The 17,720-nt window shown below is 51.0% G+C and overlaps 5 protein-coding genes across 5 annotated transcripts; 2 read left to right on the top strand and 3 right to left on the bottom strand.

The window, feature by feature from the left end:
• Nucleotides 1-689: 689 nt before the first annotated feature.
• Nucleotides 690-2,261, bottom strand: nuf2 (kinetochore-associated Ndc80 complex subunit NUF2; the record flags this gene model as incomplete). Its single annotated transcript, XM_041687726.1, has 4 exons — nt 690-803; nt 857-1,771; nt 1,843-2,103; nt 2,160-2,261. The coding sequence occupies 4 exons, from the start codon at nt 2,259-2,261 to the stop codon at nt 690-692; spliced, it is 1,392 nt and encodes a 463-aa protein (XP_041541582.1).
• Nucleotides 2,262-2,620: 359 nt separating this feature from the next.
• On the top strand, nt 2,621-3,748 carry GCN3 (translation initiation factor eIF2B subunit alpha; the record flags this gene model as incomplete). Its single annotated transcript, XM_041687725.1, has 2 exons — nt 2,621-2,667; nt 2,734-3,748. The coding sequence occupies 2 exons, from the start codon at nt 2,621-2,623 to the stop codon at nt 3,746-3,748; spliced, it is 1,062 nt and encodes a 353-aa protein (XP_041541581.1).
• Nucleotides 3,749-4,824: 1,076 nt separating this feature from the next.
• AKAW2_31133A (putative sterol o-acyltransferase (APE2)) lies at nt 4,825-6,701 on the top strand (the record flags this gene model as incomplete). The annotated part of the gene is made up of 6 exons (XM_041687724.1): nt 4,825-4,943; nt 5,000-5,443; nt 5,501-6,205; nt 6,264-6,519; nt 6,579-6,620; nt 6,675-6,701. The coding sequence occupies 6 exons, from the start codon at nt 4,825-4,827 to the stop codon at nt 6,699-6,701; spliced, it is 1,593 nt and encodes a 530-aa protein (XP_041541580.1).
• A 968-nt stretch (nt 6,702-7,669) lies between these two features.
• On the bottom strand, nt 7,670-9,163 carry AKAW2_31132S (putative nucleotide-sugar transporter; the record flags this gene model as incomplete). Its single annotated transcript, XM_041687722.1, has 4 exons — nt 7,670-7,943; nt 8,006-8,884; nt 8,948-9,024; nt 9,080-9,163. The coding sequence occupies 4 exons, from the start codon at nt 9,161-9,163 to the stop codon at nt 7,670-7,672; spliced, it is 1,314 nt and encodes a 437-aa protein (XP_041541579.1).
• A 957-nt stretch (nt 9,164-10,120) lies between these two features.
• On the bottom strand, nt 10,121-14,929 carry AKAW2_31131S (uncharacterized protein; the record flags this gene model as incomplete). Its single annotated transcript, XM_041687721.1, has 4 exons — nt 10,121-11,527; nt 11,597-14,437; nt 14,499-14,601; nt 14,727-14,929. 4 exons carry the CDS (start codon nt 14,927-14,929, stop codon nt 10,121-10,123), a joined length of 4,554 nt encoding a protein of 1,517 aa, XP_041541578.1.
• Nucleotides 14,930-17,720: the final 2,791 nt, after the last annotated feature.

Genomic DNA, 17,720 nt, shown 5'->3' with positions numbered 1-17,720 from the left:
CATAATCACATACTTACCAAAAACACCATCGGGGTGCTGTCCAAATCAAGCAGCATTAAGTTAGTGTACTGCCATACGCTGGAACATCTTCGAGCGTATTTGTCTGTGATACGATCGCCGGAAGATGGAGTAGGGTTGCAACGAGAGTTGTTGACTACTACTGCCGAGGAGAAGGAAAGGCAGACGAAACAACCACCACCACCGTCACTACCTCTGATGGCTATTCTGAACCCGTTGGCTTTACATGTTCCTACTTCGGAGTTCTCTGCTCAGGGGTTGTCGAGGACGTTTGCGGCGGTGGTGGAGGTGGCGGATCGAGGGGGGATGGATCTTGTGCTGTGTGAATGTAGAGATGTTGGTGATTCTATGGGGAGTGGGGGTGGGAATGGGATGGGGGAGGTGTCATGGCATACGCAGGTGCCGCTGTTGAACAGCTCTGTGCGGGTTGGAGAGGAACGTACGTCGTATCGAGGGGGTGGGGTACCAGTTAAAAGGGTCGTGCAGCGGTGGTTTGAGTTTAATGATAATGAGGCTTCGATTACAGACACTACAATCATAGACGTCTGACGATTTGAATGACAGTAATAGAGCAAGATATGTACTATAAGACAATGTAAACCCCCTAAACAACCGGGTATCCTTGAACCAGCCCTAAACTCCCGATTTGACACCGTAATGAATTCCCAAACTTATAGGCATTTCTCCATGTCCGTGATATAGAGTTTGATATGTGACTCCAACTTCAGGTATTCATCGTGAGCGCTTTGTATTTCGCTTTCAATGTTCTCCTTGAGATCGGCCATCTGTGGAAGAATTAGTAAAGCGTGTAAGGCTGAAAGCAACAAGAGACATTTACCTTCTTCTCAGTTTGTTCTATCCGGATTCTCCTCCGCTCCATGTCGCGCTGCTTTTCAGCTCTCTCCTCCCGGAGTTGTTTCTGGACCTCCCGGAGTTCCTCCATACGCGCCTGCGCGATTTCGGCCTTTTCTTGAGCATTCTTTCGCAGAGCCTCGATCCTCTCATTCCATCGTGCCAGCTGCCGCTGCAGCAACTTCTCAGTCTGCTCCACCTCTCTAACATTGTTCCCTCGCTCAGAAATGGCTTCTCTATTTCTAGAGGCTCTTGACTCTTCATCATCTTCCTTTTGCAGTTCCACGGATATATCTTCGAGAAGGCGCACGCAGGCCTGCACGTCGTTACTAACAACCGTAAACGTGTCTGATGATGTTTGCAGAGCTCTCGCTCGTTTCTCCATCGCATCGATTTGCGCTTTCTCACGAAGGAGATTCTCCGACAAATCACTCAGCGAGGCCTGGAGAGAGATGGGGCTCTCCATTACATAAGGACGCAGTTTCTCGACTTCTTGCCGCGTACGAACGACCCTTTCTGTCTTCTCCTCGAGTTGCGCTTGCCGTCTTGCCTTATCCGCCTTGGCTCTTTCTAGCATCTCGGCCACTCGCTCTTGGTTGCGCCGCAGTTCGAGTAGTCGCGCTTTCAACTCGTCGTTACGTCGTACCTTGTCCTTGACTTGTGCCTCGTTGGCCTTCATAGTCCGGCGCATTTCTTCGAGGCGCTGCTCCATCTCTTGGTTCTCCGTGTACAGGGTGTCAATGCGCGATTTGATCTTCTCGCCCTTGTTGAAGTGCTCATCAATAACGGGCGTTTGAGATTCGCGGAATCTAACAAAGTTGATGAGGTAGGAGAATATCTTGACGAGACGATCATGAGTAGGCTTGGTAAGATCGGTAAACATAAAATCATTGACACCGCACTATATCGCCGTATGCCATGTTAGATCCAACTGAGCTCGTCTGGTTTAGTATAAAGCGGGTTCATACGCACTTCCATCATCAACCGCCGTAAGCTGGTAAAGAACCCCATGAGGTTGCGCGTGTCGGTAGGTACGATGTCGGGGTAGTCGCCGCAGATATCATCCGCCGCAGCTCGCATCGCTGGCTCTACGGTTTCGCGTGTCATATTCATGAGGAGCTCAGCAAACCATTCAAAGACCATTTGAATCTGTTGCGGGTTTGGCTTGATCAAGTCGGCGGCGGTGAAAGGGATGCCGATGTCATTAATGCATCCTGCGATTTCCTTGTCCGGCTGCTAGCAGTGTTAGATATTGTAAGCGAAGATGCCTTGTTCGACTGTGAACTGACCAGGCGCATGAGAGCATCATTATCATCCTCCTTTTTGCGACCTCTATTGTGGTGTTGCTGGGAGCCATGGAATTGCTGGCTCATTCGGCTGCCGTACGCCATGGTTTTTCGCAGTCCAAGCTAGGATGATGAGCTACAGAAATCACTCGAACACGGCCAAGGCAGAGTGGTGGCGAGATTGGTGCCCGCTCGATGGATGTTATGATGATTGTTTACTGCGCAGGACTCGCATGGCAACCAGAAGCGGATTAGCGCGGTGGGAGAGGGGCATCACAGACAAACAATGCAAACTTACTCCACGCTTCCCTTTTTCGATGACTCTTTGCGGCGGCCACAGCGGAATTACCTGTGGACAGTGAACCAGTGTTAGAGAGTGCTTTCTTGCTGTGAACGCGAGGTTTTCCAGCTCACGGCTCTCAACTTCTCGGAGTATTATAGCTTCTCGGCGTTCTTCGAACATCATGGCAGCTCCCACATCAGGCTCATCGGCCGCCGCCAAGCCGTTCGAGTAAGTCACCTACTTCACATCCAGGAAGTTCTAGTCCTTTGGATCGCTAATATTTGTTCTTCCCAGCATTGTCGCGACCTACAATGACTTGCTCCGCTCCGACCCAGACTTGACTATGCCAATTGCAGCTATCGAAGCTCTGGTACTACTCCTTACAAACTCTCCCTCCTCGACGATATCCGAGACGCTCGACCTTCTCGAGAAATCTACTGCACACCTGAAACAGTCAATCCCGAACCCCATTGGTCTCTCCGCTGGAACCGATCTCTTCCAGCGGTATCTGATCACTACCCTGCAGAGACCCGGACAGCTCGGGCCCGCAGGTGATTTCAACGCGATCAGGGCGCATCTTCTGTCAAACGGACGGTTGTTCATTAGACGTGCGAAGGAGAGTCGAGACAAGATCGCGGCGTTTGGACGAGGCTTTGTACGCGATGGAAGCACAGTTTTGACGAACGGAGGATCGCGAGTTGTCGCTTCGTTGCTACAGAAGGCTGCGGATGAGAAGGGTGGCCCGTCGGCAGTGCGGTTCAAGGTGATCTATGTTCTGTCATCGGCGAAGGGGACTGGTGCGCATTCCGATGAGCCGGAGGGTATGGAGACTGTGCGCGCTCTCCGGGCGAAGGGTGTTCCTGTCGCTACGATCCCGGAGTCGGCTGTTGCATACTCGATGGGCAAGGCCGATACTGTCATTGTCGGTGCCGAGGGTGTGGTTGAAAACGGTGGAATCGTGTCGCGCATGGGAACCTACCAGATCGGTCTTCTTGCTAAGGCTATGGGCAAACCCTTCTACGTTGTGGCGGAGAGCCACAAGTTCGTCCGTCTCTACCCGCTCAGCCAGTATGATTTGCCGATTGAGCAGCGCGTGATCGATTTCAAGACTGAAGAAGATGTTGCCGACGAGGCGAAGCAACAGCAAGCTTTGTCTACGGATGCAGCTGTTGCCAAGGCCGTCAAAACGGCAGACAGTGCTGATGTAGTTGACTTCACTCCCCCCCATCTGATCTCTGCCTTGATTACCGACAGCGGTGTCTTGACGCCAAGTGCAGTCAGTGAGGAGCTGATCAAGATTTGGTTCTAATTTTCTATTTCCATTCCCTGTCCTTCCATACAGGCATGAGGCGTGGAGCTTGTGATGTCTTTTAAAAACTGAATGAAGCGGATTGGCGTTAAGGTCATGATATCTCCGGATACTCAAGGTGTTTATTGGTTTGCAATGTGATGTCTGTCTGCAAATCTCAAAGAAAATAACGGCTGAATAGAACTAGGATTACAAGTCTGACAAGGAACGTAGCAAATTACTATCTCCCAACTTACAAAATGCAGAATCCCGGCATATTGGCTATTCACAGCCACACCCGCCGCCGTTGTTTCATACCACACTAAGATAATCTTAGCACGCCTCACCGCGTTAGTGGTGTTTCTGTCTTAAGGGGCAGATGTAGCTGATGACTACTACTACTACGTAGTCATCATTCTTGCCTATGAATTACGTGAGACATTCGAAGCGTGTGAGGCAGCTGCTCTATACTTGCGTCATAGTATGTTTGTTTGTATTTATATTGTAAGCCATACAGTTTGCGGGGGATTCTGCCGAGGCTATCCTCATTCAACTTCCTTTCAAGGCAGAAGGCGGTGAAGGAGGCAACGGACTTGCCATATTAGGCTGGAAGTACTCCGTAATGGCTTCCACTATGATTTCATTCCGCGATGGACTTCCTGTTCATGAACTCCTACAATGTAGTTTATCTAGCCCCCTGCAGCCGCCATTGGCTTTCATTTTCTTACTGTACCACGCTCCAAGTCTTGTTCATGAGGTATCATTCGTCTTACTCCCTGCATTAAGACTGTACACCTGATACCGTCGATCGCAAAAGACTTCCGCCCTACGTCTCCTTGTCTGCGCGCAGTTTCGTATTCGTTTCTGCTGATCGGCCGCTGCACGAGCCAGCCTTACCAGCCCGCGGTCATACTCCGTCTTTTGCTATAGGATCCACCTCAAACCGTCCAGCACTCACCCCCCTTCCTGTCTGTGTCAGCTTTCTGCATGTGTCAGATTTCGTCTATCTATATAACTATTGGGGTGCTGGCTCTCCGGTTCCTTGGATCCATGTGAACCGACGAATTTCTCCTATTGCTTTTGTCCCTGCCCGCAGCATGTCTTCGGCCGTTCAACCACCTAATGGCTCCCCTTTACTACGGCCCCGTGCCGTTCCGGGGTCAAAGAATCTAGACGATTTGACGGCAATTTCCCCCTTGGAGAAAGCTGATTCGAGGTGAGTACTTGCATACAGAATTACTAGAATGGCTTGGTGCTAACTTTCCTTACTAGTGGCCGCTCAACCCCGGTCCCCGACGATGCTCCCCCCTCCGCGCATTCAATCTCCACGGCAAGAAAGCAAGCACGAGCCCGGACTCGAATATTTTATACAATCGATTATGTTCCTCGAGTATCCCATTTTGACCCGCGGAGCGAGTACCGCGACTTCCGCGGCTTCTATACCCTATTTTGGATTGCATTGTTTATCATGGTCGTTACTACGATGCTTCGGAATATCAAGGATACTGGCTATCCCCTGAGGATCAGAGTATGGAGCCTGTTGTCAGAAAATGTGTGGTCCATGGGGTTCAGTGACGTGGCCATGGTGGTCAGTAGCGCAGTGGTCCTGCCGCTCCACCATCTCATACGGAAAAGCGGTAGCTTGATGCGCTGGGGAAGAGGTGGCATGGTCGTGCAAAGCATCTTCGAGGCAGGCTGGGCCATTCTATGGATCAAGTAAGTTGGCATCTCACTCTACCTTCGGCTAGATGAAGCAGCTAACTAGGCTCGTAGTTGGCCATTTATGATGCGCTGGACCTGGACGGCCCAGGTCTTCTTCACCCTTCATACTCTAACCATTCTGATGAAGGTGCACTCCTATGCATTCTACAACGGTCATCTGAGTGAGACGCAGCGTCGACTAGCGTCGCTCGACAAGCCAGGAAAAGTCTCAATGGAAGCGCCAATCCCATATCCAGATGCATCCCCCCGTCGACGTTCGGTAGCCCGGCGTGCGAGCCATCATGCACGCTCCGAGTCGATCGCTGAACTGCGCGAGGACCTGGCCACAGAGCTCACTTCACCCATGGGAAATGTCACCTATCCTCAGAATCTTACCGTTGTCAATTATGTCGACTTTGTGTTCTGCCCCACTCTCTGCTACGAGTTGGAATATCCTCGGAGCAAGGAAAGACGGTGGATCGAAATCGGCTTGAAGACTCTGGCTATCTTCGGATGCATCTTTCTATTGACATTGACAAGCGAAGAGTTTATTCTGCCTGTCCTGACAGAAGCCAACATCCAATTGCACAGGGTGTCAAGCGCGGCCGACAAGGCCCTGATCCTCGCGGAGACCATCAGCATGCTTTTGTTCCCGTTCATGGTCACGTTCCTTCTTGTGTTCCTGGTGATCTTCGAATATGTTTTGGGCGCCTTCGCGGAGCTAACTTGTTTCGCTGATCGTCACTTTTACTCGGACTGGTGGAATTCCTGCGACTGGTCAGTGGAAACCTATACAGACAGCTTATTTAGGTGAAGGCAACTAATCTGGCTACAGGCTCGAGTTCTCCCGCGAATGGAATATCCCCGTGCACCACTTCCTCCGGCGCCATGTATACTTCCCCTCGCTATCGAATTTCTCTAAGCCAGTTGCTATGTTCATCACTTTCCTCGTCAGCGCCATTGCCCACGAGCTGGTCATGAGCTGCATCACCAAGAAGCTCCGCGGCTACGGATTCTTAGCCATGATGCTCCAGCTACCCATCGTTGCGGTACAGAAGTCCAAATACGTCCGAGGAAAGACAACACTTAACGTACTCATCTCCCTCACAACCGGATTCCTGAAAAGCAGGTACTAACTCATACCCTATAGAACCTCTTCTTCTGGCTATCTATGATTTTCGGATTATCAATGGTAAGTTTACCAGTAACCCTACACGCATAAATCTTCACTGCTAACCTACCACAGATGTGTGCGCTTTACGTCCTCGTCTAGACGCACGAAGCCAAAAATCCCTGTTAGCAGTTGGCTACAAATTCCCCGCGACCTACCTGGCACCATCAACATCTTATCCCGAGTCTGTAACATACCATATTCGACGTACATTATCATTTGAGCTTGTCTCTCATCATTTCGCTTTACATATATACTACTATACACATATACATGCGCGTTTTACAAGCTATATACCCTGCTTGTTGGTTTGGCATTGTATATCATCAGTCGGGTTTATTGCATATTTCGTCTTCTATTTCTTTTCATTCTTCTGTTAATCAGTCATATTCTGAAAGGATTACTCTGCATTAACAGGAAGACAATAGATTGGTCTATCTTAAGTGTTGATTCTATAGATGGACTCATGTACTATAACACCTATTGTATTGCTGGACTTAGATATACAACTTGAGTATAGAATGTGAAGGAAAGCAACAGGCTAAAACCAGGTGGGATCTGGATCCTCTCAACGATTGAATTCAGCTATACCGAGCTAGTACTACGACCACTACTTTCTCTATATACCCATATTCCGAGTATATGACTCGTTGTCTCAGCCAACAAATCTCGGAGACGCCAGTTACACACAGCCAAATCGAACATAAGACCAAAGAAAGAGATACTGATACTGTATATTGTTTCCCAGAAACAAACCCCACTCACCAGCGGCTTCATACCTGAGTACCTGCCTCTATGATCCAATCTGTATCCCTGAAGCAACGCAGCCAAAACTGAAACGCCGATGATGAACCAAAAAGCAATTAATGACAGAAATATCCCCATGCCAAGAACCTGAAGCACTTGTATTGCGAGAGCGATAGATATCCGGTATCAAACAAAACCTGTAGCGGTGTCTGGTCCGTCAAGGACAAGAGACACGTGACGTCACCGATCAAGGTGGCATACTCTTGGTTTCGAGTTGGGGGTGTGTGATGTGTATCATGCGAAGATGAAGTGAGCCGAACAACTTACATATGCTCAATCGGCTCTTCAGGGAGAAGAATCTCTCGGTCGCGGCGAGAACTAGGAAGGCAGGCTTTGAGCGGCGGGCGGACAATATCGTTGAAGAGGAAGGTTCCGTAGACGAGGAGCGCGAAGCCGACGACTTGTAGCCATTTGAAGGTCTCCCAGCCCAGAGCGAGGGAGACAAGCCAGATGAAGAGGGTCCGGCAGGTGTCAATAGTGCTGCGGGAAGTAGCGGATACGGTGCGGGTGACGGAGAGACCGAAGAAATTGAATCCGCTGAGATTGTCTTCATTAGTATGTTGTTGACGGATAAGGAGGGGTGTTAGGAAGAGACCTACCCAATACTGATCATGATCAAGAAACTGGACATGGCGATTGCTCGGTTATGGAAAACCTGGCTCCATCCTTCCTTTGCATCGAAGTAGCCGTAGCGGCCGGCCTCCGTACGTCCGATGGTCAAGTACAAGATGATCGAGCCAATGACGGTGACGGAGAACCCGAAGATACCTTCCCAGCCAACGACCTGGAGGGGGTCCATTTCATAGTTTTCCAAGATCCACTCTTCCAGAACGAATTGGGACGCAGTGAAGATCTGGGCTGCGGCTATAAGCAGCACACCAACGACAGCTTTCAGTGCTTCCGGAGACCGCGTTGTTGCCTGGACTTCTCGGATAGCATGGGTTACTACGGTGGCAGCACTTCCTTGGGTGACGTCGTGCCCTTGGTTGTCGGCGAAGAGGGCACCTGCAAGGCCGACCAGAGCAACACCTAAGACCACAATGAACAGCGCCAACCAATGATAGAGATAGAGTTTGCGGTGGAGGAAAAGAACACTGAAGAGGCCGACGAATAGAACGAGGGCACCGCGAGTCATCTGGTAGACACTGGCAGCAACAAAGAGCAACCCAACGTTCATCAGAGTTGTGCCCGCGATATCGCAGCACGCTGGTGCAGCAAGAAGAAAGATTTTGTATCCTCGAAGGTGAACGCGACCGTCTGCTAGCGTGGCGGGCTTCGTGACATCATCTGAGGCTTCTGGCCCTCTGATGGTATAATCTTCCTCATCGTCGAGTCCTTCTGTATTGTTGACAGGGTGATAACCGCCAGCTAGAAGAGGCGAAGAGTTGTTGGACAAGCGCGGAGCAAGATACCGTTGATACAGCCAGGTCATGAGAATCACCAGCCAGCTTCCCATTTCTCCGGTGAACATCTGAATACTGTCATCCAAGGGGGATTGTGAGCAGACATATACAGACTAGGGCAAGGAGGGGAATGCCTACGTCTGGATAACGGGTTGCTCGAAGGTGCGACGGTATTTGGGATAAGGCGAGTCGCAATTCCACACGCATTGCATGTCCTATTCATCGGGTGAGCGAAGAGGTGTGTGGCATAGAACAGTAGGGAAGTCAGACCTGGTATTTGTTGAGGATGGTGTTGCACACCCCGGTGACGAGCATCATCGTCACCAGGAATGGAACGGCAGCTTTATTCGCCATGATGCCCCGAGTGTGGTAATGAGTATGAGGGACAAAAGGAGTGGTTGTTGAATAGCACGAAGCAGGGAGGAGGTAGAGGAGGTACTAAGGGCGATAGATAAGCCACTCGGTGGCTCACGTGGGTGGAGTGATAAGGTGGTCACAGGGAGGGAGGGAGTGGGTTAGTTGGCCAAGTCCGGAGAAGCTGACGATGGGTGGGAAGGCAAGAAGGAATTCAAGGCACATTTAAGTCGAATGGCGAGACTGATATGCGGAAGGAAGCTAGCAAACAGGGAGCTATTGAGCACCCATCCTGGCAGACCGAGGATAATCGATGGGAGAAACACGGAACAAAGCAGACGAGGATGATGGGTGGAAAGATGGAGGGAGAGTTCATGGGGAAGAAGAGCCACAGCTTTCAGGTGGACAGGCTAACCTTATCGGCAGCTGATCCCGGAGTGGGTCTTGTCACGGGTCCGTATGGGGCGTATCATTACGGTTGACATACATACGGACGGGACAAAGTAATGAATTAACTCTCGTTCTAGTTAGTTAACACTTAAGTATGCATGCATCGAGATGTATACAGATGGAATATTGGTATAATTAAAGCTAGACTAGATGGTGCTTCAAAACAGCCATGGGATACACATCCAGTTACCCTCCTCAGCCCTAATTCTTTCTCCAGGCTGTGGCGGTTCTCACTCTTCAAACCATTCCCCGAGAGAGCCTTGCTCCCAGGGCGACTCAGCAAATAAACCCTCTTTTTTTATCACTCGCTCCGTCCAACGCCGCGCCAGAAGAATACCGACCAGTGAAAAGTAAAAAGAAAACACAACACGTCACGAACTAGAAGTGACAAGACCTCCTCGGCTTAATGTACAATAATCATTCGTGGTCCATGCCATAATGACATAATAATCCGCACGCCTTTCGCCGGCTCAAATCATAAAAAGCTTCTCGTCACAGGCTACCTGCCTATATCGCACATATCGCGATGCCGCTATCGTCAACGTTGATCGACCCGTCTTTGCGGTCGACCAGATCCCAATCAAATTCCTCCCATGGATCCGTCATCATAATTCCATCTTCCAGCCGGCCTGGGAAGGTAATCCAATCCGCTGGAAGCCAGCTGCCCTCACTCCCTTCGGTCTTACCATTGAGATCATCCGTCTTCGGAAGCTCGGTATCCTTGGGTGTTTGGGTTACGAGGCCAGTCTCAACGGAATCCGGTGTGTCTTTCGCTTGCGTGTTGGTAAACATCTCAGGGTTAAGGAATTCATCCATAGCACCGAATCCAAGGCCGCCGTCATCGGCGAACTCCATGAAGGTATCCTGTATCGCGTCGAGAGATATCGCGCTGTTTGCCCATGGATCTTGGGGAGTTGCGTCCGCAGAGGGCCCTGGCTCAGCCATTTTGGCCGGCTCCTTCTTGCCGTCTTTGCCGGCGGTTGGCTTGAGGGGAGATGGCATTGCCGGTTTGGCGGTGGACGTGCGAGGCGTCAATTGTTGGTTCGATGCTGGCGAACTAGGCTTTGGTCCTACTTGGCTGGGAGCTCGCCCCATGGCGGCCGCACTTGTGGGCACTGGAGTGGCCGCCTCGACTTTAACCTCGTGCTTTGAAGGTGACGAGGTTGCAACGACCTTACCATTCACAAGCGGGATGCTCTTCAGGTCCGGAGCCCCACTCTTATCCTCGTCCTTCACGAGACAGGTGCGGAAGCTCTCCAAAGCGAACTCCAGCGGGTTCTCAATGGGCTCTTCAACCTGGTGAGCCTCTGCGATGTGCCTGTCCAAGGCGTTTTGCGTCGCCAACCCTTGGTAGTGATGCTGACACTCGGGGACACTACACTTAAATGCCCCACCCAAGGCTGCACCGGTCGTCCGTGCATCGGCCGGTTTTCCTGCCTGCGCCTTGGAAGTTGGCGCCGCAGAAACGGGTGTAGCTCCGGTTTGGGACTGCTTGCGTTTCTTGGGGGGAGGAAGTTTCAGCTGTTCCGGAGGAACACTACCCGGGCCATAGGCATGGGGAACACCTTGAGGAGAAGGCGCTCCAAACGGGGCTTGCGGGATGGCAGCAGCGCCAGAAACAGTCTGGCTGGAGGCTCGGCGGGCACGCTGAAGTGCTTCCTCCTGCTGTTGCAATTGCTGCAGATTGCTTGCGTTCAGGGCGGGCATGTTGGGTTGGCTGGCCTGTTGCGCAGGTGCGCCCTGAGAGACGCCAAACCGTGGGCCTGGCATCTGTTGGTTGACGCGCGCAATCATGGTATGGAACAGCTTCTTGATGGAACCAGTGTAGAGCCCCAGATATTGTGGCGAAATTGTGAACTGGTCATTGAGAGTCCAATCAGGCCCTGGTTTGAATTGCCTCATTAAGTAGACCCGCTGGAAAGCATCGTCAGTAATGAACGAACCTCAGATATAATGGAAAGGGAAAGCAATCGCATAACTCACCATTGAAAGCAAACTGTGCACATTCTTCTCTTGTCCGGGAATTTTAGTAGCCAGAAATTGAATAAGATTATCCAGTTTACTTAGGTAGTCAGTGATCTCCCGCAGCTGTTGCGCCATGGTTGCCTTTTGCTCTGGCGTAATGGATACAGGCTCCCCTGGAGGAGTGTTTCTAGCAATTTCGTTGTATAACTGCTTTAACTTTTCTGGCAACTTGTTCCATTGTTCCTCTGCATGCGCTCTGCTGATGGGAACGCGAGGTGGCTGAGATTGCTGCCGGCGCAAATGTGCCTCGAACTGTGCGCGTTGCTGGGGCGTCATAGCAGCCAATTGCTCGCGAGTGAAAAGCATATTCGCCTTCGCCTGTGTAGGGGTTGCTCCCGCCTGAGAAGGAGCGGGTTTCTGTTCTGGAGTGGGCTGAGATTCTGTAGACTCATCATGTGGCAACTTCCTTTTCTGTGCTTGTTTTGCGACAGGCCCTTTCGCATTCTTGCCAGACGGCACAGACTGGGCCTGAGCCTTTGTAGTAGAATTTTGCTGGGGCTGCTGCGCCGTTTGCTGTGAGGGCTGCGGCTCCGGTTTGACTTGAGGCATCGAGGGCGGCACAGTAACCGGGGGCTGCGGTGCTGATAGAGATTGTTGTTGTGCCTGTTGGGCAAGAGCCTGGGCCGCTCGACTCTGGGCCGCCTGTATTTGCTTCTGTCGGTTTCTATGCAGCAATTCGCGGAGTTGATCATCACTCAGGTTCTGCACCTGACTGCCTAAACGCTGGCGGGCCAGTTGAATATCTTGCGCGGAGATGGGACGCATAACCGGCATATTCATTGGCATCTGCTGCTGGCCAGCTTGGAGCTGTGGGTTCATCAAAGGCTGCGGCTGCCCCTGGAACGGTGTCGGCATCCAAGGGCCTTGTCCACCCTGTTCGGGGTTGCGAGCATTCTCTTTGGACTGAGCAAGAATCTGAGCGAGATGGAGTTTCTGCAACGCCAGCAGCTTCGTGATGTCGGCGCCTCCCAGCAGTTGCGGGCTTGTGGCCGCCAATTGCTTTAGCTGACCCCAGGTCTTAATATTTTTCGGAACAGCCGAGGAGATGTTCGGATTGTTGCTCAATATCGCGGGCGGGAAGTGCAATCGATCCATTTCCTTGACCTGCTCGGGAGACATCTCCATACCGCCGCTATGCGCACGAAGAAGTTGAAGCTTATAGAGATCCTGCTGGCGCTGCTGTTGTTGCTGTTGCTGTCGCTGTTGGACGGACATCTGACCTGGCAGCATCTGGTTAGGCTGTTGGGCACCACCCATTCCCGCAAGTTGTTGTTGCAAATTAAGAGACGCTCGTAGGTTCTGCCCGTTTTGCATCTGGCCGTTCATTATTTGGCCATTGATCATCTGCTGGCCTTGACTCGACTGCGATAGATTCTGCTGCATGGGCATGGACTGCTGCGAGGCATTTGCCCTAGCCAGAGCCTGGTTGTTTGCCAGCGCACGCCGTTGATGGTTCATAAGAAATGCGCTTAACTGTTCGTTGCTCATCGAATTGAGTTGCTCCTGGATTTGCGGGGGGAGGTTAGGTGGAATCTGTGGTCTTTGCATAGACGGTTGTCCATTCATCTGAATGTTCCCAGGCTGTTGTCCCATTCCCTGGGGTCGGGACGGAGGCCGGACTTGCGCTGTTCCTTGTGGCGGAGAAATCTGACCTGGAGCCATTGGCCGATTCAACATGGGCATAGCCGGGCTTTGTTGGGACATTTGATGCTGCATTCGCGCGCCAGGTTGGTTTTGAGACATTGCGAATTGTACTTTGGCAGCTGCTTGCACCCGCGCTTGGTCTTGCGCTGACTGAGATTGTGGCTGTGGCTGCGCCTGGAACTGAGATGCCTGTTGAGATCTATCCTGCGGCATAGTCTGTGCATTCTGCGCATGCTGCTGGGCTAGAAACTGTGGGCTTATTCCAGAGCCGTTTATATTTGCCTGCGCGCCCTGGCCAAGCTGCTGTCCGACCTGGAACATATTCTGCGGCGTCGTGAATGGTTGCTGATTCATCTGGGAGGAGCTCGCGGGCACCACAAGTTGGCCGGCCTCCTGAGAGCACAACCCATCGGCCTGTTGTCCCTGGATGTTCTCAACATTTCCAATGAACGACGAGGGATCCAAGCCTTGCTGGCTGCCTACCGAGAAAGAGTTGCGTTGTGCGTTTATCATATTCTGAAACATATGCCGCTGTGTGTTCATCATGGGGTCGCCCATCATGGCACCGTTGGGATCAACCCCAGCACCTGGCGGGCGAATATCACCCCGATTTTTCTTGAACCTCTTCAACTGGTTGAGCGCCTGAGAGCGAAAGAAGTAAGTGATCGGGTCCATGTTTTTCCGTTGCAAATACCCCCGCTGCTCGGGCGTCATGTTCTGCAGGTTCATCTTGATTTTCTCGAGATCCTCTGGCGAGGTCTTCGAGATGATCTGACTCGCTATGCGACAGACTTGTTCGTACTCGGAAGCGGAAAGGGTGTTTAAATCGTCCGAAAGCGCTGCCCCATTCGCAGGCTTTTGTTGCGGGCGCTGTTGCTGTAATATGTTCTGATGTTGCTGCTGCGCTTGCTGGCGGTGTTGCAATGCAGCTTGTTGGCTCATGTCACCCATGCCCATCGACATTTGTTGTTGTCCGGGCAAAGGCGATGCTTGCACGGGGCGATTCATTTGCGGGTTGAATGGCGGCTGTCCCAATCCAGGCATTCCCATAGCTTGCCCTTGGGGCATCATCCCACCTTGCATTACGGCTGCCTGTCTTGCACGAGTATCGCGAATATGAAGGAGCTTCTCATTGCATTCCCTTTCGTAATCGGCCTGAGAGATGCCATGATTAGAGCCCAAGTAACACAAGATAAAGGGAAGTAGCAGTATCTACCTTCTGGCCAGCCTCTTTGAATGCCTTCTGTTCAAAGGTCAAGGCAGCATGCGCAGCATTCTGCATGTCTATACGAGGCTGAATTAAACGCAGTGAGGTGATCCTAGGAGTTGGTGGATTAGCATAGGCACCAGTCACTTCTTAGTGAATGAAAGGAGGGGGAGGGGTGCAAGTAAATTTATTTGAGTCAGGTTAGTGACGACAGGGATGCGCATGGTGGGAACCTACATTTGGTACACCTTGAGTGCTCGCTCTCTGATGGGAACATCCGCTCGCCAACCGGAATATTGACCCTGTGCCTGCAGCGCCTGTGCGACTTGCTGGAGGATTATTTGGTTATTCTCAGGTTTTGTCGGAAGTTGCATTTGGCCATGCGGCTTAACTCCGCCATTCATGGCCCCGCCAACATTGGGGAAGTTTGCCGGATTCATGTCAACAACCCCCCTCAATGGGGATCGAGGAGTAGTCCGCGCAAGCCGTCCGTGGGTGTCAGCATTCGCCGGCGTCAATGCCAAGCGCTACACTATGCGATAGACGAAATTGTAAGTCAAAGTAGACGGGCGCTCTTCCAGCAGACGTTGTCGGTGCGAGAGAGAGATGTGGGATGAGACCGGCGGTGGGGCCTGAGGGGGCACGAGAGAAAGGAAAACGGGAAGACGATGCAGATGAGTCTCGTCGCAGGTTGATCGCGTCCGAGACTGTTGAGTTGGTTGCGGCGTGGGCTTTCGCTGTAAATCCAGGTAGGTAGATGGGGGTGAAACGAAAGAAGACGAGCAATAGGAACAAGCACGGGACGGCGGTAGAACACGGGGGACCAACGCAGCAGGGAAACAAGGCGTTCGGGCACCAGTGTTCAGACAGAGCGGTTTCGTTGGCAGATGCCCGGGGGGAGTGGCTTGGGGGGGTGTCAGACTAAGCAGGATTGAGTCCGGTGGATGCTGGATCAGTGACAGGGATGTTGCAGTGGCACTGGGCCAGTGAGTGCAGAGCCGTTCGTCTCGATGACTATGGAGCTTCCCGGGGCTCTAAGAGTTGGGAAGATGGGTGGCAGGACAGTGAGAAATGACGAGGTAATTTCGGAAACCTAAGCGGGAAGGAGGAAAAATGAACAAGTTAGGATGTTGCTTCGATATTACAAAAGAAGAACAAGAGGAAGAAGAAGAAGAAGAAGAAGAGAAGAAAGAGAAAGGCAAAAGCATCCAGCAGGGCAGTAAATTTCCAGCGTTCTGGTTTGGCAGTGAATGAATGCAGAAGTGCGCAAAAAGCCGAACGGTCGGAAAGAGGAGGACGCTAGAGTCAAGAAGGGGATCATCATACCTGAGTTTACAGTAAGACAGGTAACCCGATAACCAGCTGCACGGTGGCGTGTTCGACAAGCGTGTCAGCTGGGAGGGCAGGATTAGATGTAGAGAAAATGAGACGAGGAAAAAGGAAAGAAAGGGCTGAAGAGAATAGTGATAGTAATAGTAATAGTTTAGAAAAAGAGAGAGAGAGGAGGTGTGTGTGGTCAATGAGAAAGGAAATAAACAGTCAGAGAGGAATCGGTCTGAGAAACTCGAGTGGTAAAGAGAGAGTGAGTGAGAGGGTGGGAAAGGCGGAGATCGCGAAACCAGGGAATTAGACTAGGAAGGGAGGAATAGCCGGGTTATGAAGAAGGTAAAATTGAGTGGGTAAAAAACAAAAAGAAAAAGGAAAATATAATAAGAAAAGAAAATAGAAAATAATAAGATAAAAAAAAAGGAAGGGAAATTTTTGGAAATGAAATTATAAAAAGACAAAAAATAACAACAGAATATAATAACCTCGACAAATCCCAATATATGGGTAACAAAGGGGAGAATGAGGAAGATACAGAGGGGGGGGGGGGTGTGGTTAAGGGAGATTGAAGGTGGGAGGAGGAGGAGGAAGCAGGCAAGAAATGTTGAAGATCCCGCTTGAAGGAGCGAGAAAACGAGCGGGCAAGAGGGAGGAGGAGGAGGGCAGGCGATGCTGTGCTGGGGTTAAGGAAGTCTAAGTTTGGGTGATGGTAACGGTAAGGTAATTGAGCAATTGATGGGAGTGGTCTGCCTAAGGCGCGAGTTTGGGTTAGTGTGGCCGAGAGGAGCCAGACTAACAGGTACTAGACTTCCCAAGGCCCTTCTTGGGGATTTGCCCGTTGGTGCTCGTCGTCGGTCGGGCAAGGTTAGGGAAACTTAATTAGTCCCTCAACTAGGACCAAGTGGGTATCTTTTCTACTTGCCGTAGGTCCAGAGTGGGCTGCCTGCTTAAGGTACACCCTCTTCCCGTCGCTTGGTATTTTTAAAAAAGAGATGTAAGTAAAAGCAATAGATACTTCTCCCAAGAATAATTACCAGTATGTAGTCTTAAGTAGAAGTAACTATCTAACTAACTGACTAACTAGTACTTTGTATCGAATCAATACTCTTCTTGATTCTTTCATCCAATAAGTCAATGTATTGACTGTCCCTTTCTCAATCTTCTGACCCGGTCTCCATCCATGGATTCTTCCTCACAAGATAGAAGAAAAGAGAGTTGGGTGTCGTGCAAATGACGGCTGCAGAGATGGGGGGGGGAACGACCAAAGCGGGCCATCTTTTCCTTCTCGGTACCGGTCCCCTGCTGCCCATTTTCAGTTCATCATGACTGGCTTTGACTCTTGACTGATTGATTGAGTGACTGACTGAAGGTTGACTTGGAACTACTGACTTACTTACTACTTACTAACTATCCGTCTACTTACCAGTACCGTATTGGCCTGGTCCGGGTGACTGGCTGAAAGGGACGCAAGGTCTGTCAGGCCAAGAAATGTTGGTTTCGCAGACCTTCCGCATCGAATCAATGCTTCATGATTTTCTTTCTTTTCCTCTCATTTCTTTTTTTTCTGTTCTTTACTTTTTTTGCCCACCCTACTCTTCCAATGCTCTCAATATCCCGCACAGGGGCCGACCATTCTAGTTAGTGGTAGTACACAGCCTGAAGGAGTTAGTAGTCGGTTGGTCAGGTCCCCTCCCCCCTCCCACCCCCCATACCTTCACCCAATTAGTGTGCATGAACCTTTGGAAACAAAAAAGTCTCTTTTTTGTCTGGATGTTTCCGCATTGAATACGGATGTCCTCACACCCTAGGTAAGTGAAATATCCACCGAGTCGGTAAGTGGGCTACCAAATGGGAGGTTGTCTCTTCTGTATAATAAGAGTATTACTACGAAAGCGGCTGCCTGGT

Source organism: Aspergillus luchuensis, chromosome 3 (assembly GCF_016861625.1).
Source record: "Aspergillus luchuensis IFO 4308 DNA, chromosome 3, nearly complete sequence".
NCBI lineage: Eukaryota > Fungi > Ascomycota > Eurotiomycetes > Eurotiales > Aspergillaceae > Aspergillus > Aspergillus luchuensis.
Note: the sequence above shows the minus strand (reverse complement) of the source record. Positions and strands in the feature narration are given on the sequence as shown.